We start from the raw sequence: 27,524 nt of genomic DNA on the forward strand, positions 1-27,524 counted from the left end.
TCAACAGGTTTACCCACCCCCTTCAACTGACGTATTTGTATTTAGATTAAACTGCCACTCAGTACATCTGAACTGTAATATTTGAGGAACTGAAACTTTGAGCTGGAACGTTTGTTTTGCATTTTCCTGTGCATAATCACAGGATAGGAGCATTAATAAAGGGGTTGGTGCCTGGGCCACTACAGAGGCCTATTATTTAGGCAGAGTCATGGCAACGGAGCAAAGCTGAATGTTCACAAGCGTAGTGTAATTTCAGCCTGTATTGTGCTGAATGGACGAGAAGACAAATGTATCAGCAGACATAAGGAGTAAACTACCCAAAACTATGTGGAATGATCTCTGCACCTGCAAACTGGAAACAGCATCTATATTTCTCAATAAGTCAGGAAAGATTCATGATGGGTATTCCCTTAAACCGGCTACAAAAATATTATCTGCAAGCAAGATGGCGCCCCTCAACTTAAAATTGGCAAAACCCCATTGAACTGCATTTCAGAGAGAGGAGGGAGCTTGCAATGGTAGTGCTCTGCGGATGTCCATGTGGGTGGGCAAGCATGTGCTGCTGCTGAGCAGAGGAAGTGGTACACCAGGATTTCTTCATAAGTGTGAGGTCTTTATAAACTCATCTCTATGGGGGCGGTTTTAAATAGAAAGAAAATGACACACAGTCCCCAACCAGGCTTCCTAACTGTTTGGAGAGGGTTGCCACTTTCCCCAAACATTAGGTTACTGTGGGGAAATTTTCCAAAACTGTCAACAATTCCATTTTTAAACTCAGTTCTTCCTCTCCACATAAGACAGATGCAAGGCAGCAGGAACTATATTTGGTCTAGTCGGAGATGTAAGTTATTTTTACTGTGCTGACTCCTACCTGACAGTGGAAGACGTACTCTGGTGTGGTTTTCTTGAACTTCATGTTCCAAACCAAGGCCACTCCATCTGGTTCATGGGGAGCATCTTCATTGTTGTTGTAGGAAGCGACCATCAGCTCGGGGTACTGAGGGGAAGAGGTCACAAGAATGAATTAGGCCAAGATGACAACACAAAGAAAACTTTCTTAATTTCTACAGACACATGCTATACTACATACTTTAAATGTCACTTTCATTTTAAGCTGTGGCATACTTAAAACCTATTGCAATCTGGTTTCTGGTTTCTGCCGCCAACATTCCCCATGTGCTTGTCATAGTCGCCAATAACTACCAAACTGCACACATTGCTGGACCTTTCTGTATTAGCTGGCATGTGGGCTAATCCCTCCTTTCTCCTGTGTTGGCTTCCATTACATATTTCTCTCCTGATTTTCTACCTGCCCACTCTTCTTAGTTCCTACAGGTTCTCCATCTGTTATCTATGTTCCAAGGAAGCATTTATGCCCTATTTTTCTTTTGTCTCTGTATACACATTTTCCCTGGGCGACCTCATCTACTCCAGTGGTTTTAACAAGCATTAATATGCTGACAGTGTTCAAATGTATACCTTTAGGCTTGATTTCTCTCCTAGCTGCAGATCCTTATATCTGACTGCCTACTGGGGATTTCTCAGGGCTGCCCACAGACACATCAGATGCAACCCATAGACAAATGAGCTCGTTGCCTTCCATAAAACCTACTGCTCTTTCAATGTTCTCTCTTTTGGTGCCTTTCACTAACATTTGCTTAGTTGCCCAGCCTGGACACTCCACATTCATTTTTACTGCTTCCTCTTTCTCAACCCCATGTACTATTTCACTGCTTCCTCAATACCTTTCAAATGCATGTTTTCTTCCCATCCTTAAGGTGAGAGCCTCCTAAACTAATTTCTTATCTGAATGAAGGCAACAGCTTCCTAAAGGGCTCCCTGCTTCCCAGACTCCCCAGGCCCTACCCTCACCTACTTTGTCAATATGACTTTACAACAGACATCTGCTAAGGCACTCCTCTGTTTAAAATACTATAATGGCTCATTATTACTTTTAAGATAAAATGCAGGTCATATAGGATCCTCCTGTCATTTTCTAACTCCTCTGCTTAATCTCTTACAATTCTCCTTTTGCCCTCTCCACACTCCGTGACCCAGCCTTGGGGTCACAGGTATGGCCTCTGTACTTAGGAGTCTGCTACTCTCATTGGAATGCCTCCTCTGTGTGGTAGACATCATTAACTCACTCTTTAAGACGCAATGCAGGCATCTAGTCCTCCAGACAATCCCAACTAACCATGTACCACCTCCCCTTGCCTCTCATTGTCTCCTTGAGCATTATGTGTGTGTGTGTCCCCCATTAATGCACTTGTCAACTTGTATTATGGTTTCCCCCCACCTCTGTCTCTTACAAGGTTGTAAGCACTCTGAGTGCAGAGACTAGTTTTTATTGACTTCTGAGTCTAGGGCCTAGCAACTCCTACCACATGCTAAACTTGTGCCAAAACCTATTGAATTACAGATGCTTTTTAAAAATTTTAATAACTGTGCTCAGTGGAAAGGCTTTATATTTGATCCCTTGTTATAAAATAATTCCAACAATTAGAAGCATAAGTGCAGGAAACACAACCAGTAAAACCATTAGGACTCCACAGTGAATAGAAATACCTCCTCACACTATGATATCTCTGTGCTGTGTGTTAATAAACAAACTGAGGGGTGGATCTTGTGGGAGGTACAACATTTCATGAAAAGGCCACTCCTACCTGGGATTTCCATAAGGCAGCCACATTAAAAATTGTATCATTACATATGCAATGATATTAGGATTATAACAGATCCTATCACCCTTCGCTCAGAGATCATTTAATTTCTCCCCTATATTTCACTATGTGGTGTATGTATTTAAAAGTAGATTATCCTTATAAATTTGAACATCAACATTTTTCTATCTACAATAATTAAACCTAAGTCTTCCCTGTGGCTTTATTCATTCTTTAAGATCCCTCAATTTAAGAAAACTGCACAGAGCGACAACTTGCTGGTTGATGCAGAGGAAGTACAAGCCTACAATACATGTATGCGGCCATCATTGGATGTAATCACTCTTTATCAGAAAACACTCCTCAGTGGCTAAATCAAAGGCCCATTCAAAGACACTAACATCTAAACACAGAAGTCTCCAGACTGTCCAGCTGAAGTTTAAGTATGTCGCATGTAAAAAGGCAACTCTATAAACATCAACACCGCCACTACTATCAGAGTGGTCAATGAGCAGCCAGATGTGTCTTGAATAATATCCCACAGCTTCACATCTGGGTTTCATCGTCAGCTCCCACTTGTAGCTTTTCTTTTTTCCATTAAAAATATTTTAAACTATTTGGGTTTAAAACCCCTTTAGAAAACAGGGAGAGCTTTAGGAAAATACCAGTGAAATGTCTTTGGTGTAATTTCTATAATTGGGATCATAAGTCCTAAAGATACTACTTTAACTCTTATTGCATGTGAAATTTTATGAATTCAAAAATCTCCTCTAGCATGCCTTTTTCTGTTATTTCTTTGAACATGACTAGTCAAATTTGTTATTCTCCAATAAAAAGTAAATTTCTGAACAATTATTTAAACCTTAAATGTTAAAAGTGTGAGTTTAAAGAGAATGCGAACAAGTATGAAGTTTGTGGTTACTAATGAGGCTGGATTATCTAATATTTAACCTAGGAGAATTCTTACCTGGAAATGACCAGATATGCTCTCAAGCTGTTTGCTGTTATAGAGAAATAAAGTCTAACTTTTATTAGAGAGAAAGGAAACAACATGTTTTAAATGCCCATTATGTGCCAGACACTGATGTGGGTGATTAACTCATTTGATCCTTGCAATCTAAACTAGCAATGGTTTTCCTATTTCTAGAGATGTAGAAGCTGAGACTCCCTGGGTGAGTAACTTGTTCCCAGTTATGATGCTAATAGGTGAAGACGTGAGAACCCTATTTAAAGTCTGTTTGGCTTCTAGTTCATTGTATCCTGCATCAAGTGCCTCCTATGCATTTGCAAGGCACCATGGCAGCTAAAATGTGGGAGAAGAATGTAACAACAACAGGCTTTGCTCTACAGGAACTCTCTGCTAAGTAGAGGGAACTGAGACACATGCATGTGTAACTATAATCTATACGTATAAAAGCCTAATATGCAAATTGTCCCCCACGGGAGTTTTACCAGGAGACCGATCACTTGCTATGACATGCGCTGACCACCAGGGGGACAGTGCAGAATGAAGGAAAGCCCTGGCTGGCAGGCGGAAGGCCATGATCGGCCCTGACTGCCGGCCAGGCCTATGGACCCTACCCGTGCAAGAATTTCGTGCACCAGGCCTCTAGTACAAATATAAAAGCAGAACATGATATATGCTAAGATAGGAACATAAACAAGTACAAAGGACAAAATAACCACTTTAGTTGGGGTGTTGCAGGGAGAAAAATTGAAAAGGATTTCTAAAAAGAAATGAGAGTTGGGCTTTGCCAAATGGGTAGGTTATCAGGAGAAAAGGGAGAGGACAGAATGGACAAGGGTCCCAATATGGGTACAGGATATTTCTCTTGGGTGTCAGCTGGCTCAATGATGCTCCCATGTCTGGAGATTACCTCAGTAAACACTGTCTAACTTCCCAGGGACAATTCATTCATTGCAGGGCTGACATCCAACTGGGCCAATCACATTCTCTTAGCTGGCCATTGTAAATTTTGAACAGACACACAAAACCTGTGGGCTGGCAATTGAGTTAGGTTATGATAACATTTTATTGTTGAGGTCCCCCAAGCTGCCCAAATTTCTACTTTTCCTGACTCCCAGTTCTTTATCTTTTCCATGGATCACATAAGTACCCAAGTGGCTCTCCAATAAATTCCCCCTTTTGCTTAAGCTAGCCAAAAGTGAAGAAGAATAGATTCAGGAGACCTCAGAAGGTAGCATTTGGCATTGAGCCAAGATGTATGAAGAGGTAAGGCAGAAGAAAGGTTGGAAATATTTCAGGGCATTCTCATAGAAGTTACTGAGTATAGGCTAATCATTTTAGACTTTACTCTGGGGGTGGTAGGAGTCATACGTTGCAACTATTTATACTTGTGCTACTAATACTCCCCACTGTCACATTTATTGAGTACTTTTTATGTACTAGACATTTTAAAAAATTGTAAGTGCTTTAAATACATTAACTCATTCAATAGTCACAATAAGCGTGCAAGCTAAGTATTATTACCATCATTTTATGAATGAGGAATCTTAAGCCAAGAGAAGTCAGGCAACATGCCCAAGGTGATATTGAGAGCATATAAGTAATCTTTACAAGTGTTAATCTTGAAAGAATACTTATAATGACTCAACAATCTAGAAACTTGGGGTAGGAAGACCAGTTAGGATGCTATTTCCAAAACAAGCAAGAAGTAGAGGGCACAGCATGAAGTAGGTGTCAAATCCATATGCTAGCAGATTTGAATTGGTGTCAGTGGGAGTTTTCTTGCTATTGTAAATTAGATTTGGCAACTAAAAAAACTGTCCAAAATTACTCGAGTTTGTATCATGATGACTGAAAGATTGGAGAATGCAATTTACATGTGAGAGGAATACAATATCATGGGAGTAAGACCCTGAGTCTGGTTTTATACCAGTCTTTCACATGCTATGTGTATAGTATTATTGACCCTCTCTACTACACAATATCCAATGAATGACAAAGTTGATGTAATTCTCCAAGTGCTCACATTTCTTCCAGGAAATTATGTGTGGTGGATATTTTGCAAACATTGCAAACTTAAAGTGTTCTTGTTTAAGAATCTTGGGAGATCAAAACAAAGCTATACAGAAACCTCATACAGTAGATCCTCGAATAACATTGTTTTGCTGTTATAACACTGATGAGATGCCTTAGGAATTGAACTCTTGTTTATATCCATTAGCCCCTGGTGAAATTGGTTTCATTATATGTCATCTTGTTTAAAGTCACAGAACCTACTTATGATGTTAAGTGAGGACTTACTGTAGTGTCTTCTTTTTTTCTCCCCTTTTTCCGTTCTGTTCCACTCAGGTACTCGTCCTAGCGCATGTGTCCCTACTAAGATGTAAGGGTGTGCTTCTGTCCTTCTTTGTTAATATCACTGGATTGCATCTAGATCCATTCAGGAAGTCTCTTCATCCCATACGCATATAAACATGGTCCTCTGAACCCCACAGAAGTGTTATCATGTAGGAGCTGAGGGTTCTAAACCTTTTTCTCGTGCTCCATATAAAGTACATTTTTCAGAATTGCAAACCTCTTCCTCATTGTGCAGGTGAACAGCTTACACAAAAATGAGGAAAAATAAACATGGTTTCCCTATGGTAGAGTTTCTGCCCTTTACAGGTTCACTTCCTGAAACAAAAAGCATCACACAGAATCCTGCATGGAAGCAAATCCATCCATGAGCAAGAAGGAGCTGGCCCTGCCACTCCTCTGGGAGTACTGTCAGCCGACCCAGGGACAAGTACACGTTGCCTTTGAGGAATGTGTCAGATAAGGTTCCTGTGTAATTTGCAGACTCTGAACAAGTGAACAAGCCGAGCTAAGTGTTTCCTTAGGCTTGGATCTGATTTCTGTGCACACACCCGAGTGCACTCACAGACCACCCACACAGCAGCGGGATGCGGCCGGGCAATCCCTGCTTGTATTAATCTCTGCTCCATCATGACATGCCTGCTCTGCTGTTTGGATGTAAAAGGAGACTCAAGAGGAGAGAACACTCACCCACTCGGTGGCTGATGACAGTCCGGTTGTGGGGGATTACTCTCCCCTTCAGTTCTCCAGCATGATTAAATGGAGCTCTTCACACCATCTGTTTAACTGCTCTGCCTAGAACACCCTCTTCTTCCCTCCATTTGTCTGAAATCCCAGTCTTCTGAGAAGCCTTGTCTGACCAGAAACAGATACCAAACTCCACTGCACTCTGAAAGCACTTGCTACCTGCCCCATATCATTTAGCACTTATAACCTCTCTTGGTGCCAGATTTATTGCCATTTGTGGGAGGCAGTGGTGAAGAGCATATGCCCTAACGTACTGAAAGGCTTGGGTTCAAATCCCTGCTCTACCACAGCCTAGCTGAATGACTTAGCAAATACTTAGTTTCTCTGAGCTTCGATGTCCTCAGCTATAAAATGGAACAAGCAACAGTGGCCACCTCATGTGAAATTATGAGGGTGAAATAGGATCATGCCATCCGAGCAGTTGGCACAGTGCTTAGCATGTAAGAAACACAAACTAAAAGCTAGCCATGATTATTCTTCCTATTAAAAGCACAGACTACAAGGAAGCAGAAAGGGTGCTGGACATAAATGGTCAGGACTCAGCATTCCTAGTCTCCTCACTGCTATTATGTCATTGTCTTTGCAGGAAGGAGCACAGCATGGTCATCGAAAACATGGGCTCAGGGCTCAGACTATCTGGGTTCAAATTCTGCCTGGACCACAACCAGGCTGTGCCCACATAACTTCACTGCTCAGCACTGGATAAACTGTCAACTAGTTGAGTTGGCCATTCAGCAAACTGGCTTTTGGTTAATTTGTCTTCTTCCACTCTGAATGCCACACTAATGAATTTAGACTTTTTTCTTATTGATAATAGGGATTTTTAATCTAGGGGTAGAGTGATCAGATTAGAACTTTAGAAAGATAACAGTTGAACCTTGAACAACATGGTTTGAACTACAATGGTCCACTTATATGCCGAATTTTTTCAATAAATATGTATTCGCCCCTCCATATCCCTGGTTTTTTAATCCACGGTTGGGAATCTATGGATGTGGAGGGCTGACATTGTTCTACACTGTTCTATAGAAGGGACTTGAACATCCATAGATTTTGGTATCTGTGGAGGGAAGGTGAGAGTTGGTCCTGAAACCAATCACCCACAGATACCAGGGGACAATTGGAAAGTTATATGCAGATTTTTTTACTGTGTGTGTGTGTGATATCCCTAATCCCTGCATTGTTCAAATTATATTTGACTTGATGTTCAGAAGATAGGTGGACAAGCATAGATATAGAAGGTTAGCAATACTACAGTTGTAAGGTGAGGAATATATGAGTAGAGAAATAGACGATTTTGGTGACTGATGGGGTCTGGAAGATAAAGGAGAAGTTGCTAATGTTAATGATGAAAGTTCTGCTTTGGCCCTTGGGTATGGTTTTAACATAGACAGAATGTAGTGGCAAAAAAAGATTTGTAATATGTGGAAATAATGACTTAATGATATGTTTGAGATTCTTTGGTGCACCTGAGTGCATCTGTCTGGTGTGTGAAGTGGAATTGAGGAGGGATATTAGGTGGGAGATAGAAGCAGGCTGCCCTCGTGGTGGTTGGATCCATAGAGGTGGAAGAAATATCCCACGGAGACCATGTCAGGAAGAACAGTGAGGGCGTGGCCATGAGGTCCACAAGGGTGGAGGAGGAAAAGACGCCTTAGAAAAGTCTGAGAACCAGAGGAGAATAGTGTGTGGAACTCTGTGGAAGGATATTGTTTTTAGAAGAATGGGAAAGCCAACTAAACTGGAATGCCAGGGCCAAGGAAGGCTTAACAATAACCACAGGATTTGACAAATAGGAAACCACTGGCAACCTTAATGAGAGTAGCTTCAGAGACAGAATGGCCGGGTCCCTGTCGGGTACCTGGCACATAGTAAGTACTCAATATATATGGATAACAGAGTGCAAAGTTGAAACTGAAACCTCAGGAAAATAAGAAAGACACCCAACAGGCATAGAAAAAATTGTAGGTTAATGAGCATATCCAAAGTAGTGGAGCAAACCCCTCTTCTTCTTCTTCTTCTTTTTTTTTTTTAATACAAATGCCATGAGAACACAAGCTCAGTTTGTCCCATCCCAGCAATAATTCTTACCTGGAGAGACCAGTCCATACAGGTGACTACTCGGTGCTTGGACCAATGCTCATCATAGAACTGACGATTGAAAGAAAGGTTGGCTCCAGCCTGGACATCCCTGGGAGGATTTAAATATCAAAGATCAATATGATGCTTCAGAATGGGGCTTTATCTCGTTTGCTAATGCTGAAAGAATGACACGGAAAAGCATGGTACACAATACTCCCTGAAGCCAAAGCATCCATTTGTATAACAAACTCTGTTCACAAATTAACTATCGAGGGTCTCCTTTATGAAAAGCTCTCTCTAACCTGGCCCAGAAAAGGTTTCCACATGTTGTCCCAAGCCTGGTATGAAATGTCAAATTTGTTTCAGGTTCTCATCTTGACCAGTGCTGAAGGCGTCTCCTTCTCTCAGTAAGTTCTATCCTAAAGCAGAGTTTACTAGAAATGTCCCTGTTGTCAAGGGAGCACACACTCTTGGAGAGTCTTCGAGATCAGTGCTCCCTTATCTGGCCTTAGACCAGACGTGATGTGCATGTTTCTCTTTACCAGTAATTTCTGATTAGCTGCAACGGTTGCCTCCCTGCTCAATAGCAAGTGGCAAGTTCCACCATGAACAGATATGCTGGAGAGTGGGGGGTGCAGCAAGTGTATGAGATGCTACACATAGACTAAAACAGCATCGGGGTCTGGGATAATTACACTCGGGCCAGTGTTTACTTGGCTGATACTCAGCTGGCCACCAAACCTCCTCTGAAGAGTACTTCCCTGGTCGTGCATTTGCTCCATCGACTGAGTGTTTAAATTGAGTCATGCTTATTCTCTGCCAGCAGCTTTTGGATGTGCATAAAAAACTGCCTACATTTCTTGGGCTTTGGTTCAAGAATTTCTCCACACTCACCTTTTTTTCCTGCTCATTTGCTTCATTCCGTTGGCTTGCATCCTGCATCACTTGTACTGGGTGACCTGGTTTCAGATTATTTACTTAGGCTCTAATCAGCTGCCTTATTCTGAGTTTTTTTTGTGTGTTTTTTTCTCCTGTTAACCCTTCTGCATCTCCACCCTTGCAAACTCAGGCAAGAGGTATATGCACCCAAGTAACTGTCAGGATGCCAGAATAACAGCGGGCCAGACACCCAGAAGGAAATAGCACCTAGAAAAATAAACTGAGCCACAGAGTGGGCTTTTATAAAGAAAACAAACATCTCACAACATGTATATTCAAAACACTATTGTCTCTTTAACTGTTTAGGACATTTCAGAACCCCCTTTTGAAACTGTGTTTGGAGCCTCTGCTGTATTCCTTTGAGTGTCTTCAATGATGATAGGTTGTCCTTTGAGAATGTTATCTGAATTTTAGAAATAGTAAAAAACTCAGGTCTGATGAAAAAGACAGGAGTTCTCACCTTTTCATATTGTTCTTGGCATAAAGAAATTGGCGACTAAAAACCAGCTATTTCTATTTCATACGAAGTTCATAAAGTGCCTCTTTATTATTCCCATGATGATGGTTAGCAGCCACTGCCTTTTACAATGTATAGGTTGCAGTCACAGAGAAAGTCATTTGGGGCCATTTGCTTTTATTGATTACTTTTTTGTTTGTTTTATCTGTAATATATCCCTGCATGTGTGTTTCTTAAAAGGCATAGACACAGAATCTTATGGTGTCTAAAGAGGAAAACATTTCTAGTTTCTGTTCACTGTCTCCCACATAAGTTAAGGTCTATCAGTGTTTATTTTCTTCAGTTTCCTGTTTGCTTAGACATAAAAACATAGATCTACTGGATAGAACATAAATCTCCTTCTGCTGCTTATAAGGGTGTTTTGTCAGAGGACGAGGTACATATGACTCTGCCAGTCTCTATCACCTGGCCCGTTCCCCTGATATCAAGTTCAAAAGCATTTTACGGAAGCACATGATAATTACAGGGAAACTCTAAGCCAGAAGCTATAACCAAAGCCCTTAGTCAAAGCTGTTTAGCAAGATCAACCCTGGAATTTCATCCTCCTCTGATTTGTTAGATTCGGGATTTGCAACGGTGACACACACATGAATTTAGGATCAACAGATAACTTATTACTGTTTTTTTGTTTTTTTTTAATGCACACAAGGAACTAACCCATCTTTTTCCTCTAACTCTCGACCACTATAGTCAAAGAAGATGTCCGAGTCTTCGGCCAGCGCTCTTTCAATGACCCGGATGGTCCGGTCAAAAAAGATGAGAAATTCCTCTGAATGAAGGATCTGCTGTTTCTCTTCTTCTGTCAGCTCCCTGGGAGGGGCTTTTTATGTAAAAGAGATCGTTAGGGGAAAAAAAAGGACAATTAAAACATCTCAAGAGGAATCCAACTCTAGAAACAGACTGCTTATCAAAGGAATGATAAGACACAGGAGATAAGCCCTTGTAAATAGCCAGTCTAAATTACTCCCACATTCACACAGAACGTTTTTTGCAGATGTCTTCACTGCCAATTTTACAAAAAGATCTCATATCTGGCCTGCTTACTGTTTGGAAGAGCTGAAAAATATTACCAATGAAAATAGATTGGTGGGTTCTAAGCAATCAGTTTTGAATAATGTTGTCTTTAGAACTAAACTGAAAAAAAAAAGCTGGAATAATGAATATTAGAGAAACCTAAAACTATGTATATTAGAGACTACTGTAAAGCTGCACATAATAAATAATTAAGAACTACCAATGCTATGATCCATATAGCATCTGTCCTCTTTCTCTGGGTAAATTCATTTTATTTTAGATGGTGAGCTGATAAGGCTGACTGATTGCTATATACATTCCACTCAAAACCTGACATGTCCTTCCAAACCCGCTTTCACCCCAAATATCTTCTGTTTGTACACCTCACAATCGCTTATATGCCTCACTTTTCTAGCATGGTTAAGCTTATCACGAATCCTGAAAATGCAAAAAATGAGGCAAAGAAGATGAAAAAAACAGCAATGTGTCATGGTATCTGAAAGAAAGTTCTCTTCAGAGTCACAATTAAGTTACATAAACTGTTTCTTCAGTAGCAGGGTTTACATAAACCGATGAAGGATTAGGAACTCTTCCAGACTGAGAGACCCTCAAGGGCAGAAGCTGTCAGCTGAGCCTTTGTGGTTCTTCAGGAACCCCATTCAACTCCGGGCAGGGAGCCTTCAGTCCACGTTTGATGGATGCCTCTTTCCGTGGCACCAGAAGTGCCTGAAGTTTAAGCTACGGAAGGGGGCAGTGCATTACAATTACAGGTGCGTCCCTGGTGGAATCACTCAGCCCCTGGCTTTTCCAAACACTTCTACCACCATCCCCGTATAACCAGGACCAATGTCCATACGGCCACATGGTCAGAGGACTCTTTCAGGTGCAGACCTGGAGCATAATGTTTTATGTAAACATTACTTGCTTCTATTCATGGTATCTCACAGCCACTGTTCTGAGAAATGGGAACTGTCCAAAGCTCTTCTGCAGAGCCATGGAGTGGATCGCAAACTTTTCAGGTTCATAATGCCTCTCCCCTTCCCACCGCCCCTTTCCTGCCCCAGACCACAATGCAGGAGGTCCGGAGGGATGGACCCCAAAATCTGTCCTCGTACGAGAAACTAGCATGACCCTGGTGTAGTTGGTTCACACCTTGAAAAATGCTCTCCAGGTAACATTATAACAAAAAATGATAAATCCACTCCAGCAGAAGATCTCCAAAAACAGCCCATTCCCTAGTTTTTAAATATAGTTAAAAACATTTCTTTGCTGCTGAAGTCTCCAGAACCCGAAAGATGCCAGTGTCTGCTGGGACTCTCCAAGAACCCCCATCAACTTCTGCTGAGCAGAACTGCCCAGACACTGGCCTGAGAAATAGTGAAAGGACCATAACAAGAACTCTACAAAATCAACATTTCCTGTGCCATACGTTAGCTTCGATTCTTCAAGCAGTTAAAGGTCTTTGGGCAAAGGAGGCCATGATACCTAAACACTAAGTCTGGTTTAAGGGTTAAAGATAAATACACTGGGCAAATAGTTAAGTATTTAATCATTACTCTTTAGGTAGCAATTTAGTAGTCTACTTCTTAAAACTCCTATATATTATTAGTATGAATTTGAATTTTTCACCCGTATGTAAGTTCAAGAAAACAGTAAAACTACTCAATGTAACTAGGCAAAATAAATAAATAACCCTACAAAATGTGAGGGTTATTTTATTTTGGTTAGTACTGTTATATAAATAAATAAACTTCACTAAACAAGGGTACTATAGGACCAAGGAAAATGTCTTATTTTAATAGCCTCGTTTAGCCTTAGTCACTGTTGATGGATGACTGAGGCACCCTTGAAATTAGGCAGAGACAGGAATTTTCCCCTTTATTCCATTTTTATAATACTAAAAAAACTCTTTCTATTCTCTGTTTATCTTCTTCAGCTTCTTCTGTTTTACCTGTATCTTTCCTTACAGGTCCATTACCTTGACTAAAAAATAGTATCTGTGTAATTTTCTGTAATTTTTTTCTCCCCTGTAGCTTATTGTCACTTTGATCTCATCTTTCAAGACATATAACTTCTCTCTAAGAGAAACATAAATGGCTGATCAAAGTGTATTTGCAAAGGCCAAGTTCAGGTAGGTGAAGCAGTAGTCTCTTCAGAGTAGCCTCTTCAGATATTATATTTGACAATACAATATTTGGCTTAAAATTAAATTGCTACTGGAGCAAAACAAAGGATATATCTTATGTTAAGCTTTGATGTCTAACAGGGATCAAATGACAAGATTTGTTTGCACAAAATAATAAGATGCATGTGCAGACAAGTAGTTTTTTGACATCGTAAACAATATTCAACTTAGGAGTTAAGTAGGACCACAGGTATTTTTGAAAAGAAAAAAAAAACCCAAAACCTCCCATACTTAAAAATCTTTAAATTGATAAATGTTGTTACAATGTAATGAAAATATAATGGAGCATCCAAGAACCATACTCAAAAGCTGTATTCAGAGATGAAACCTCTCCACACATCATATTTTATGAAAGAAAATTGGTTGATTAATGGAATCCAGAAGGTTCAAAATACAAGCATAAACAATTAGAATCAGAATAGTTTTACCCCAGGATAATCCCCAAGTCCCCCCTGAAATATCTGTTTCTGCAGCTTTTCCCTATCACTGGAACCTAGTCAATTTTTTAACACGTTCACTGCATGAAAAGGGCAGGATTAATTTAATAAGGCATATCAGAGCAAAATATGGGCATTATAATATTTTATTTTCTTATAAGAAATATTATAGCAGGGTTTTTTTTGCAACAAAATTTTTATTATTTCTGCCAAGAGCTAACAATAATTTTTGCATTTAAAGTGACCTTAAAAAAAGATTCTTTATAAAAAGCAGAATATGTGAATTTGACTTACATGTGGTCCAAATGACATGACGGATTTCAAACTTGCAAAATGTACCTGAACAGTTATATTTAGCTTGAATAACAAGTGTGATAACATGTGTTGCATTCATGAAATTCAAAGTTTAGATGGCTGCCTAATTCTGTGAATTCATGTCCTGCAAAATTAAAATCTAATATAAATTTTATTTCAGGGTTTACTTTATATTCTACTTATTGTAGAAATGTTAATTTATATTGGCTTTACATATGAAAATACTTTATGTCTTTCATGATTAGTTTAACCTATTTTCTCGAGTTTTCTTACCAGCCTTAAGGTGTACTTTTTTAGTTTCTTTTTAATTTATTTATTATATAGTATATCTTTTGGTTTCTTGGGTTCTTGGGATTTTTTTTCTCTGTAAAAATGTAAAATTCATCATGAATTTCACAATTCTATTGAATCTTTTACAATATCATTTTTTTTTGGTTAAGAGTTATTTTAAAAATATTCACTTGTCTTGCCTTGTTTCTATGATTTAGTTTTAAATTTCAATATAAAAATGATATCTTTTAATGTTTTTCAAGAATATATTTAAAAGACAAAAAATAAATAAATGAAACCCCACAAAGCTTAAATTTAAAATCAGATTAAATAGGAGCATGGCTCTTACGAGAATTTTATAGTGAAATCAGTTCATAAACAAGCAAATCAAACCAGACTAATAGAGAGGGCATCCTCCACGGACGTTAATGTGAGGTTTAGGAGCTGACATGCATTTTATAGGAGTGAGGTTTCCGATGCTGTTGTTTCAAACCTCCAAACCTGAAGACACAAAGACACTCCCACATACAAATTCCCTACATTTTGATTAAAAGCTAAAACGTACCTGCTGTTTTTCTCTCCTCTGTTGTGGAAAACAGAGTGAAAACAGTCATACATCAAACCCATATTTCTTTATTGTTTAATGCATTTTGATGTCACATGGGCAAAAATGTCAAAAGCTAGTGAGCGCTGATTATTTTCCCATCTCCCTCACCACTTTTTTTTTTTTTAACTCCAAAACAGGCCAGATTTCTCAAAAATGTGTTCACTGGTTTGAAACCATGTATGTCAAGTTTCAGCCCAGAGCAAATTTTTATGGCTGAGTAATAAATCCCTGAAACTCAGGGTTCATAATGGGAGTGCTGACACAGCCCTAACTACCATGCAGCCGTGTGAATGGCGCCACGATTATATCTGCTAGAGATTCTTTCAAAAGTTTGCAAAATACTGTCTTGCTTTGAAAAAAAAAAATGCCATTGATGCCATCATAAACATGCTTTTAACCCATTATGTGCTAATTTGCAGAAAAGCCATTAATAGAGAATAAAGCGCACCGCGCAGCAGTAATAGAAAATGTATTGCAAACGTCTTCTTGACTTTTAACAGGACTTTAATCAATTCCATGAAGCATGAGTAACAGTTGAAATTAGAGGGTGTTTCTGCTCAGAAGTGAAGAAGGTGGTTGCAATGTTTTGCCAGAGTAGACAATTTGGAGGTTGGGGTGTGGGTGTGTGTGTATGTGTGGTGGTGGTGGTGGGGGGGTGATCTGTGCCAAGACACGCAAAACATGCCCCATCTCCTTATCCCCCAGTATATCTTAAGGACATGTTGCAAAAGCAAGAAGAGGGTATCTTAATAAATTCTGATTTAGTTTTTCTCATGCTACACCTTTGTCAATGATATTTTATTCACCAGCTTTAAAAAAATATGTTCTTAGTAGAAGTTTGAATGTGAAATCTCTTCAATCAAATCCATTTAGAATCTCTCAAGAAAAGTAACTTCTGTCCCCTCTGTGGATGCCACTATTAAAGATGAATCCACTCCTTGCCCTCCATTGTGACCCAGAACTTGACCGTAACCAACCTCAGTGCCTGAGCAGACTGAAGTGAGTACACGTGACCAGTATGTACCCTTTCCCTCAAACGTCCTCAGTGACAACCATGTGACACATATTGTGCCAGAGCCACGGGCGTCTTTAAAATGTTAAGTCAAATGGGCTTCTAATTAGAGTTATGTTGACCTATATGGTGGGCATTCAGTAGGAAATATGGAAGGAACTTTTAAATCCACACTCCGTTCTCAAAGACACTCATTGGTCAATAAGAATGACAATTTCAGAGTTCTCTTGTATCTGCAGGGCTGAGAATCTCGAAGGGATAATTTTTAGGCGAAACAGCACCTGTAGTATTGTCTTCCCCTTTCTTTTCCTTTGTTATAATTTTAAAAAATTTCAATTACAGATGACATACAATATTATATTAGTTTTGGGTGTACTGATTAGAACATTTCTATGCCTTCTGAAAGTGATCGCCCCATAAGTATAGTACTCATCTGACACCATACATAGTTATTACAATATTATTGACTATATTCCCTGGGAAGTACTTTACATACCATAACCATTTTCTCTTTTGCTTTAGTTTTCTTGTTTGTTTGTGTGTTGTTGTTGTTTTGCTTTCTTGTTATGTTATCATTGGGAATATATAATAAAGCTTCTAGATAGCACAACAATTGATAACAAATGTCTTATTTTCTCATTATTCAGTAATAATTTTACTGAAATCATGACTGGATTTGTTGCTGGAATTGTGGATGGTTTGCACTCTATTTGCCTCTAGCAGTCAAAATAAAAAATGACTCTTGCTTTGGAGATTGAAGTTCATGCTGCTAAATGTAATGTATTGAACAATCATAGAAAACCTTCCCACACAGGGGGTGTACATTTAATTTTTACTTACCTCTAGAGTCCCTTAATGACACAATGTATCTCCCACACCATACCTTCCTTCACTTCCTGTTTTTTATCTTGATTTTCCAGTTCTGAATCGTGGCCAATTTTAGGTTCCACCATTTCCTCATCATCTTCATCCTCTAGAAAAAAAGAAAGAGAGCAATGCACTATTATTGTTGCTTCAAATCAAAGCCTTTGGTTGATGGTGGGAGGTAGGGGCAAAGGGTAAAGTTCTAATCATTTAGGGCAACTTCTAAGTGAATCAGTCCACAATGAATGCCCAAGATATATGTTCATGAATATATAAATAAATTATCTCCCAAAGGAGCCTCTTTGAAAGTCCCCCCAAGTTGCTGAGAAAGCCGCCCTGAGTCAGCACCTGCTACCTCCATCTCCAGGCCCTCACCACATGGGATGTCTTGGAATTGCCTCTCTGACCTCTGAAGCTTCTTCAGAGATGGCCCCAAAACAGATCTTAAAATGTTTCCACCTGGGGCACATTCTCCACAGGGGACACCTGCTGTACAGACGACTCATTTCCAATTTAATTCTCACCAAATTAATTTGTTTTTGACCTACAGGAAAGGGTTAAATACAAGTCTGACCCCAGGTCAAATGCCATTGGCAAGTAAACCACCAGGGGTAGGGCCCCCAAAAGTCATTGCCATTGGCCTCTGAGAAAGCAACCAACCCACATGGCATTTACACATCCAGAGCAGCTCATGCATTAATGTGAATTTAATGAGCACTAACAAATGGACCCAGGAGGCTACCACTGCCAGATGTTATAGTGCCCTTCCTGCCCTATGCAAATGTGTGCTCACTCTCTCTCTGCTCTCAACCTGCCTGTCTCAGAGGCCCCTTTCATTGTAGGCCTCTTGGAATCATCAGTCACGATGTAGGGGAGAGTCCAAATGTCACAAGAAAATCCAACTTATAAAAATAAAATGATCCAAAGAACTAAAACTTGCTTTCACAGTTTTTAATATATTACCCTCACTCCTAAGTATTATATTCACTGAAAGTTACTGATTTTGTTGGTTCAAATGGAGTTTAAAATAAATGACTTCATTTCCTTCCCCCATACATTCATTCATATATTCATTCATTCAACAAATATTTACAAATCTATAAGATCTAAAGCTCTATATACAGTCCCATTTCCATCACAATAAATCCCGAGACATATCAACTCAAAACTTCAGCACCAAACAATTAGAGAATGCCCTATAAATGCATACATAAATGTCCAAATAAATAAGTATGGATAGCCCAAAAAGTAACTCCAAAAGTTCCCACTATATTAAGCAAGTGATTTGTGTAAGGAATATCAATTTTTAAAATATGGATGTATAAAGTATAGCAGTGCAAATTAGATAATTAAATTTTAAGTGGGACTTTTCATTAAAATATATTACTTTAAACACATGTGTATAGGTTGTATCATCAACATCATTACCTTATATCCACTCTATCTTTATATATATATATATATATATATATATATATATATATATATATATATATATAAATAAAGAGGTAATATGCAAATTAGCCGGGATGCCGCAACAGTCACGACCAATCAGGAGGAGGCTCCGCATAGGTGAGGCCCGGAGCGGAGACGGAGACAGAGACAGAGGGGCCTGCCCAAGCCGCCATGGCCGAGGGCAGGCCCAGAGAGGAGAGGGCGGGCTTGCCTGCAGCCTCCGCGGCCAAGCACAGGCCAGGAGGGGAGAAGGGAGAGGACCCGTTTGCAGCCGCCACGGCTGAGGGCAGGCCCTCGCTGGCAGTCCCGCCTCTGCGTGTGAGCTGCAGAGGAAACACCTTTTCTGACCGCTCATTGGCTAAGCTCCTGGTATGCCACTCGCAGTGTTCTTGGTAACCTTCCTAATAAGAATCTAAGAAGGTGATCTAGGGTTTTTCCACCTCACTCCTTGAGTAAAAAATGAAGGTCTGCTACTGGAGGGTCTAAGAAATGTCATATCCTGCCCTAGTTGGTTTGGCTCAGTGGATAGAGTCTCGGCCTGCCAACTGCAGGGTCCAGGTTCGATTCTGGTCAAGGGCTAGTACCTAGGTTGCAGGCTCCTCCCTGGCCGGGGCCCAGGTCAGGGCTCATGCAGGAGGCAACCAATCAAAGTGTCCCTCTCACATTGATGTTTTTCTCTGTCTTTCCCTCAGTCTTCCACGCTCTCTAAAAATCAATGGAAAAATATCCTCAGGTGAAGATAAAAAAAAAAAAAGAAAGAAAGAAATATCATATCCTATGAAACAGACATCTTGAAAATGCCTAAAGAAAGTTGTCATTTTTTCGTAGTGAAGGGACTGGAGTCCGTGTTGATGAAAACATGTTGGCAGCTACAGCGGCTGGCAGTGGCAGCAGCAGTGGGGTGACAGGGGCGATGCTTTCCCCTGATCAGTCAGATTGCTTCCTGCAGAGAGAGGCTAGACTGCAGCTTAGGCCCGCTCCCCGCCTAAGCCATCAGTAGGACATCCCCTGAGGGCTCTTGGACTGTGAGAGGAGGCAGGCTGGGCTGAGGGACCCCTGCCCACCAGTGCACAAATTTGTGCACCAGGGCTCTAGTATATGTAAAACACTTTTAAGGAAAACTGTCATTTATTAATACATACTGATGAGATAAAAAGTTGCACTGAAATTTTGAAAAGAACACAGATTTTTAGATAAATAAATCTTTATAATGTTAATAATGCCTCTAAGACCTTACCCCTATATAAAGATATTACTGCTATCTACCCACTGCAAACCTGCTTGGAAATTCCTGAATAAAACATTCGCCAACACATGTTGTATCTTCATGATCCAAAGACCTAACACAAAGCCTGGTGAGGCACTGGCTGGATGGAAGTGTCCTCTTCTGCTAAACCTTGGATGGGGAGGCAATTTTCCAAAGGACACTGATCTGCTGAGAAAAATGGCCCCATTTCTAAACATTCTAGAGGCATTTTCAGAAAATGCAATGGATTCAGCAGCAACACTCTGAAGCTTACTAAATGCCAGCAACTCCAACAAACAAAGGTGGTCAAGGCCCCTGTTGTTATGTGTTGAACTGGGCACCCCCAAATTCATATGTTGAAGACCCAACCCCAACAGCTCAGAATGTGATCATACTGGAAATAAGGTTGCTGCAGATATAAGTAACTAAAATGAGGCCATACTGAAGTAAAGTGGGCACCTATTACCCCCATAAAAAGGGGAGGTTTAGACAAAGACTCACACACAGGGAGAATGCCCTGGGAAGATGAAGGCAACGATTGGAGTGACGCCTCCACCGGCCAAGGAACACCAAAGACTGCCAGCACACCGCCAGAAACCAGGGCAGAGTCATGGAAAAGTTTCTTCCTCGGAGCCTCAGCAGGAACCAACTCTGCCAACACCTTGGTCTCAGAACCATCCACAGCTGTGAGACAGAAGCTCCTGCTGGTTAAGCCACCCAGCTTCTGGTACTTTGTGCCAGCAGCCCTCGCAAACGAAAATGCCGGGCGAGTGCCTTATGTCTATGATCTCTGCCCTAGTAGAAGAGATACAGGAGATACACAATAATAATACCCATGGCAGTGATGAATGCTTTACATGCATACTCATTTATCAGAACTTGGTACCATTAGGCTAATTTTATAGATGAGGAGACCGAGTCATGGCCCACCCCCCACCGAAAAATACCAAAAAAACCTCCAAATCATGTCAAGCCATTACACATGCTGTCCCCCTGCCCACAGCACAACATGAAACAGAAATGCCGAGGAAGAGAAAGGCCTAAAGTACAAGCAGGTACGTTATTCAGTTGCGGTACAAGGAGGGGTTCGTGGAGGTAGACATCACATGGCTTCAACATGGACCACTCTTCCACATAAGGCTGCGCCGAGGAGAAGTTAGGTTTCACATCCTGGAGAGCTACGCGATGGGTGGTTTTATTATTCAAGAATATACATGCTGCATCCAAATTCTGCTCTCGTTTTCATTTCAGAACCCACTGCCATGAGACCCCACCAGCCAGCCATCCTTACTACAAATTCCTCTGGTCAAACAGACTCACAACCTGGGTGGGAGCAGGACATCAAGAGAAGTAACTGAGTTTGAGGCTGGGGTCTACCACTTGCTAGCCTCTTGATGTTACACAATTCAGAGAAACTCTGCGAGGCCCTGCTTCCTCCTTTGCTGAGTGGGGATAATAATCCTTTCTTAAGCCATCAAGAGAGTTGGGAATACTTGTATCCAGAAACCATCAAACTGGTGGTGCCTTAGCTTGTATGTCAATGAAGATTTATTGAGCACTTACCAGTAGTATATACCCGGTGCTGGGAATATGACAAAGAACAAGACAGACAAAAATCTCTGTGCTCAAGGAACTTCTATTCGAGTTGCTAAAAAGAAACCTCAAACCAATAAACAAAACATGCACTGTATCAGGTAAGTGCTGGGGGGACTAGAAAGCTGGAGAGGGGGTTGGGCATGCAGGGAAGGAGAGGGAGAGTAGAGATTTAAAATGGACTGGTCAGGAAAAGCCACACTGAGGTGACATTTGAGTAAAACATTCAAGGAGTTAAGGGAGTGAGCCGAGTGAAGATCTTGGGGAAGTAAAACTAATAACAAAGTATTCCATCTCATTCACCAACGGGTAAAATGGGTCAACATTAATTTATTATCAGTTCCATTCACTATGGGGTTGTGCTTTTATCAGAGCCATGTGGTCTCTACATTCTCATCTTCTAGTTCTTGAAATGAAGCCGGTTTCATCAAATGACTTGAATTAGTCAGCTTAAATAGTATCAAGTTCTCACCATTCACAGATATAAGGGCTTTTGTTTTAAACATTAATTCCTGAAAGAGTCAAAAAGCAGCATCATGACAGAAAGTGGCCCATAGAATTTATTGGAAAAATATTATTCTATAAGGGCTTGGCCATAGAAAGGGCTAGGTTTGTGATAACAATGTGCTAGTTTATCTAATATGTTAGGTTATCTAATTCTTTAAATAGAAAATCCTTCCCCAGAGAATATGTGTTTGATGAGTTTTTTTAATAAAAAAACAAACTAACAAATATCTATTGTGTTTATAATATGTACAAAGTCCCATAATAAGATACTGTGAATAAGAGAGAAACAAATTTTTAAAACAGTGACTGCCCTTTTAAAGTGGTTATAAACCAGTTGTAGGCATTAGTTTGTAGTGGCCACAGAACTCTTTGTCTATCAGTCTCTCAAAGACACAAAGTCAGAGTTTCAGTGGATTTGTTAAGGAAATAACACAAGAGACTGGTTTGTTTCTCCGCATACTGATATGTTTGCCTTGCTCAGCAAAGAGAGTGTATTTTTCTTTAAGACTCAGGTTTCCTTTCTGGTGCAATTGGAATTACTTCTGTTGAAACCATTTTCAAAACAGTTAAATAACGTTAAAGAAAAGGATTTATGTAGACCCACTACAGACTACTGATATATGAGTGGTGCCACTAGTTCATACCCGGTTACATTTCCTCTGAGATCGGAGGGGGAAAAAATTACCATCCATGTGTGGTTTCCTGTACCAGGTCCACACCAGAAATTAAACTAGTGGCAGGAGTTAATGACCTGCGAGTGACGGGGCTAATTTCAAACAATGGCATCTTTTGGACACATTATTTTACTTAGCATCCAAATTCTGCCTCTCCCGTTGCTGCATTCATCCCCTCTAACGTTGGGAAAGTCTTTAGCAACCACTGTCCTTCTTCCTTAAGTGTTTCGGAAGGTCCACGAATGAATAATTGCATGTTCAGCAGCAATCACCCGTAACACTTAGCACAAGGCCGGACGGACCCTTTGTGTGAGCTCCACAGGGCTAGTTTCCTCTCCCAGTCTGTGGTTCCAATGAAGCCGACGTGGTCGATTTGAATATGCCACCGTCGGATTGTTGAACTGCTCAGATGGCCTCACAGACCTGAGACACTGGGAAGGGAGGGTAGTGGGATGTTGATACTGCTTGGCAGTACAATATAAAAATACCCTTCTGTCTGGAGAGGGGACATGGATCCCCCTGGGGTACTGACATGCTGGGCCCTGCTTTCTTCTCCCGAAGCCCAAGGGAAGACATTATCCTACGCTCCATCTCCTGGTGGCCAGGACACAGGTAGTTCGTTACCTGGCAGTTAGACCAGGTGCTCCTAACTGGGGCTTTGTCTTTAGAGCCAGGAGACAAAGCTGAGGGGACGTTAGGATTCGTTTTGGTTAACAAGCCATAGCAGCAGTGGTGTCCAGCATCTTGGTCAGATTGCTCCAGGGGCCCACCGTCTGGGCTGGTCCCTGCCATGTTCCAAGCTTGTTCCTTCGGCCTCCTGTTGATTCAGTGAGCGCCAGATTTCCTTCCAATAAATCTCATAGAGGCGGTGTCAGCATGAGATTTCCTTCTAATAAGTCCCACTGGACTTGGTGCCGGTTGCTTGCAACCAGAACTGGAGTGACACAGGGCAGCCCTCTGTGAAGAGAATGGCTGTGTTTTGTAAGGTCAATGGGATCTCGCTTTCCTGAGCTCTCCCAGGGCCTGCAAAACCCCATTATAAGAAGGTGTGAATGCCCGGATCGAGCCCTTGCTGCCCTGTTCTTGGCTTTCCATGAGGGGACTGTGGCCTTTCCACGAGCCATTGCATGGGAGACTGCTAAGTCTGGTCAGGTGCAGGACAGCAGGGAGCTCAGCAGGCCATTTCACTCCATCCTTCTCCATTCTAAAGGCCACCTTGCTGCTGCCAACAGGTGGAGGCACATGGCAATTACCACATGACTTTGAGTCAAACAGGCCAACGACTATAAGATGCACAATTACTATATGTACCAGTAAGAAAAAAATGATACTGCTAATTAAACCATAACACATCATCAATTCTAATGTGAAAAAAAGTGTGAATGTTGGAGTTGATAAAGTAATTTGTGGCTCAGAAATAAATAGAAACTAGTTTCCGAAAGATAAAAGAAATGGCAAGAACACAGAGTCAACTCTAAATCAAGCTTATTGCTGTGCTGTTGTTGGTGGACAGGCTTGGAGTGATACAAAGGCACATTTATGTGTGTGTGTTTTTTTTTGTGTGTGTTTTTCGTTTTAGGTGTATTGCTTTCAACGTCAGAACAAATGCCCTAGCCACTTTAATATAATTCTATGTATAGACGCTTCAGATGGTGATTCTTTTTATAACAGATTTAAAATATTTCAACAGAAAAACAGAGTTAACACTCAAATATAAATTTGCTTTCAATCAAAAAAATAATGCACTTTGGTGAAGAGAGTCTTTGCAGTTCTGACTTTGGCCTCATTGTTTCTCACATCCAGTGCCACTTGGGATGATATTTACGTCACAAACTGGTATCTCCAGCTGAGGTGGCCCTTCCGGGCCTGTGCGGTACATTCCAACACAAATGTTCCCCAGGCACCTCACACCTGACATGTTCAGAGCAGAACGCAGGCCTTTTGCAGAGATCTGCCCCTTGGATTGCATTCTCCATCCTGCCTCATGGGGACCACTATCTGCATGCGGTCACAGCAGGACACCAGAGTACCACTTTCAACCCCCTTCAAGTCCTCTTTTCCATCAGAGCCAGCAAGAAAGGGCCTGAGTCCCTTCAATTCCCCCTCCAAAATCTGTCTCAAGTTCACCTCTGTCTTTAATGCACTGCCCTAGTCCAGGCCATTACCATCTCTTGCCTGGAGTATTATAGTAGCTTTTTTTTTTACTGGTCTTCCTCCCATTGCCCATCTTGCTCTATATTTATGGTAGTTTCATTTAAAAAAAAATACATCTATGTATCCTTTCTCCATCAAAAAATTTTTCTGTAGCTCCCTAAAAGTTTTAGTATAAAAGCCCCATAGCTCCTCTTTTTTCTTCCAGCTCATTTTCCATTGTGGGCAATGCACAGTCACCCGGTGTCCCAGTAGGTTCATGCCTCAAATGCATTGCACATTGGTTTTTTCTGCCTGTGTTGAGCTTCCCTCCAATATCCAGGAGGTGTCATTACTAGCCCTTTCGCATGCAACTCTGGAGCTTTATACTTCCCCCCAAGCAGATCTCTTGAGCCCCTTCATTGTTCCACCAACCCACCTTCTACGTATCTCTATGACAACACATCTTAGTCCCCTTGAAATTAGGTTTATGTATCCATCTCCACAACCAGATGAAAGTCCCTCAAAGACCTACTCTTGTTAGTCTCATCAATGTCAAATACTAAGACTAGTAATATAAAGACGGGTGATTTTTCTGGAAAGGGAGGAGTTTTGAAGCACACCGTTTAGGACACTGTAGGACCGAACAAGTTTGAACTTCTTTCCGGAGATCAGTTTCCCACTTTTAAGAAACATAGATTTCATTTAGTCCCTGAGTGTTATTTAAAATTCTCGAAGGAATTCAAGGTATTGGTGATGCTAAATATAGCTTTTGAAACCTCATTTATCTCCTTGCCAGACAGCCCTTTATTCACATTCTGATATCTCTCTCGAAGGGGCCACCTGATTCTTCATGAAAATACTGCTGCCAACCAGCCCCACAGAGAAACTGGAGGCTTTTAAAAACACGGTGGACAAAGTCTGATTTTGTTTAAGAATATGGAGACAATGTGGAGACTGCAGGGCAGTGGGGGAGCCTGGAATGAGAGGAAGAGTTAGAGGGTAAGCTATAGTTGTAGTCCAAGCAATAGATAATGAGAACTTGACTTAGGATGGTTCAGTTGCCAGTGAGTGTGATGAATTGAACTGTGAATTTAGACCTGTGTTTGTACAGCAGACATTGAGAACTCACTCAAGTCACCCTACCCTTGGACCAGCTTCGTGTACAGCTTGCCAATTTTGCCAGGCGTCCAAAGAGAGCCACCCTCCCTATACCTATCACAGCGGCCAAAATAAAGTATAACATGCACCACTGAATGCTTACACAAACCAAGGTGAGCGCCTCTGTGCTTTAAAAATATGCAGAAACGACATATTTTGTGGGATTTTCAGTAAGCACTTTGTTAAATATACTACATGCTAATATTTAAAACACCTTCACTTTCTGGTCTAGAAAAATCTGGCCCAAGTAAAGAAAACATACATTTCTCATCAAACAGAGCACTCCTGTTAACACTCTAGGCCACATCAGTTCTCTCCGAAGGCTCTAACATGACAGTACTTGGAAAGTTTACTTCCTGATGGAATGTCACCCAAGGCATTGCAAATGAGAGGAAATGAAAGAAAATATTCAAAACGAAGAGGGGAAGCCAGAGAATAGTACTTTTTAGCAGCTGTTTCTGAAACTCATAACTGTGCTGACATATAATATGCATGCAGTAAATATGTGTTGAATGGAGTTAGTGTGGATTAGTCGGCTTGCATGGGAGGACAGAGACTAGGAAAAGAACAATGCTCTTCTCAGAGATGTCCATGGGTAACTTCAGCATTTGATGTTTGGGAAGGGGAAGGCTGATTTCATATACTTTCCTCCTTAAACATCTTCAATGGCTCCTTATTTCCAAGATTAGCTCAGCATTTAAGGCCCATCATCATCTGACTCCAATTTAATTCTCCAGCACTGCTCAAAGCAGAAAAGCCCTTGACTCAACTGTGTATGAAATAGGCCAAGTTTGTTATCAAAAACTACCCCTCTCATCTTTCCTTTCACTTAGTCTTTTACATTTTTAGGCCTTCATCTCCCAAACATTCTAAGAAAGTCATGAAGCCTTCAGCCACAGAAGAAATCAGTTAGATGAGCCAATTGATACTAATGGATTAGAGAATGGTAATCCAAAGAAATTAATCTCTAAGGGAAAACTGCAGTTCTTGAAGAATCTTAGAGGGAGATATTTTGAAGGAGCAGAGCCACCCCTCAAAGCCAGATTCATCCATGGCACAGTTCCAGAAAGCAACACTGCCATTGTACTTCATGTGAATAGGCCTCAAGAGTTGAGTAGGGCACAAACTCTGTCTATCCTTGACAGCCTTATTTATATAGATGGCAAACACACACACACACACACACACAGAGAGAGAGAGAGAGAGAGAGAGAGAGAGAGAGAGAGAGAGAGAGAGAGAGTCTGGGCAATAATTCAAAACACTTGAAAATGCAAAGTAATTCTTGGCTGCTTAGAAAGAGAGAAGGGACTCCGAGCTTTCTCTTTCAAACTTAAATGACTTTTACTGCCTGTTTTGGATTTTGGCTAACTCCATCTCCTACTTTTTGTTTCCTCTACCATTTCTTCCAAATGTGCAAATCCCCTTAAGAGGGAACACTGCCCGTGGAAAAGAAAACTTGGGTCACAGAACCAGAGATATCACCATATGTAACTTTCAGCAGCGACTGGAGATATGTCCCCAGTAAAGTAAAACCTTCCAGGTCTCCAGGTACTAACACAGTTATTGTTATGTTAATTAGTGAAAACTAGAATAAAAGAAATAAAAACCATTTATAAATATTATTTTACCTGTGAAGAAATTGTGAGAAGAGAGTGCTACCTTCCATCACTAAGTATCATCAACTCTGACTATTAATGTCAGCAGTCATCACATCAGTGGCACATCTGTGTCATCCCACTCTTACATGTTCTCTAGCATTCCTTTTATTAATAGGATCAAATCTT

At 40.8% G+C, this 27,524-nt stretch overlaps 1 protein-coding gene across 6 annotated transcripts in view; it reads right to left on the reverse strand.

Annotated features, from left to right (window-relative positions):
- Positions 1-27,524, reverse strand: part of DYNC1I1 (dynein cytoplasmic 1 intermediate chain 1) — a gene marked incomplete at both ends in the record, with an annotated part of 245,523 nt that overhangs the window by 99,846 nt on the left and 118,153 nt on the right. For all 6 annotated transcript variants that reach the window (XM_079786742.1, XM_079786740.1, XM_079786741.1 and 3 more), the window contains 4 exons: positions 872-997; positions 8,824-8,923; positions 10,928-11,090; positions 16,994-17,083. In XM_079786742.1, coding sequence (XP_079642868.1) covers positions 872-997; positions 8,824-8,923; positions 10,928-11,090; positions 16,994-17,083 — 479 coding nt within the window. The remainder of the gene's footprint in view (positions 1-871; positions 998-8,823; positions 8,924-10,927; positions 11,091-16,993; positions 17,084-27,524) is intronic.

The sequence above is a fragment of the Cnephaeus nilssonii genome (assembly GCF_951640355.1).
Source record: "Cnephaeus nilssonii genome assembly, chromosome: 12".
NCBI lineage: Eukaryota > Metazoa > Chordata > Mammalia > Chiroptera > Vespertilionidae > Cnephaeus > Cnephaeus nilssonii.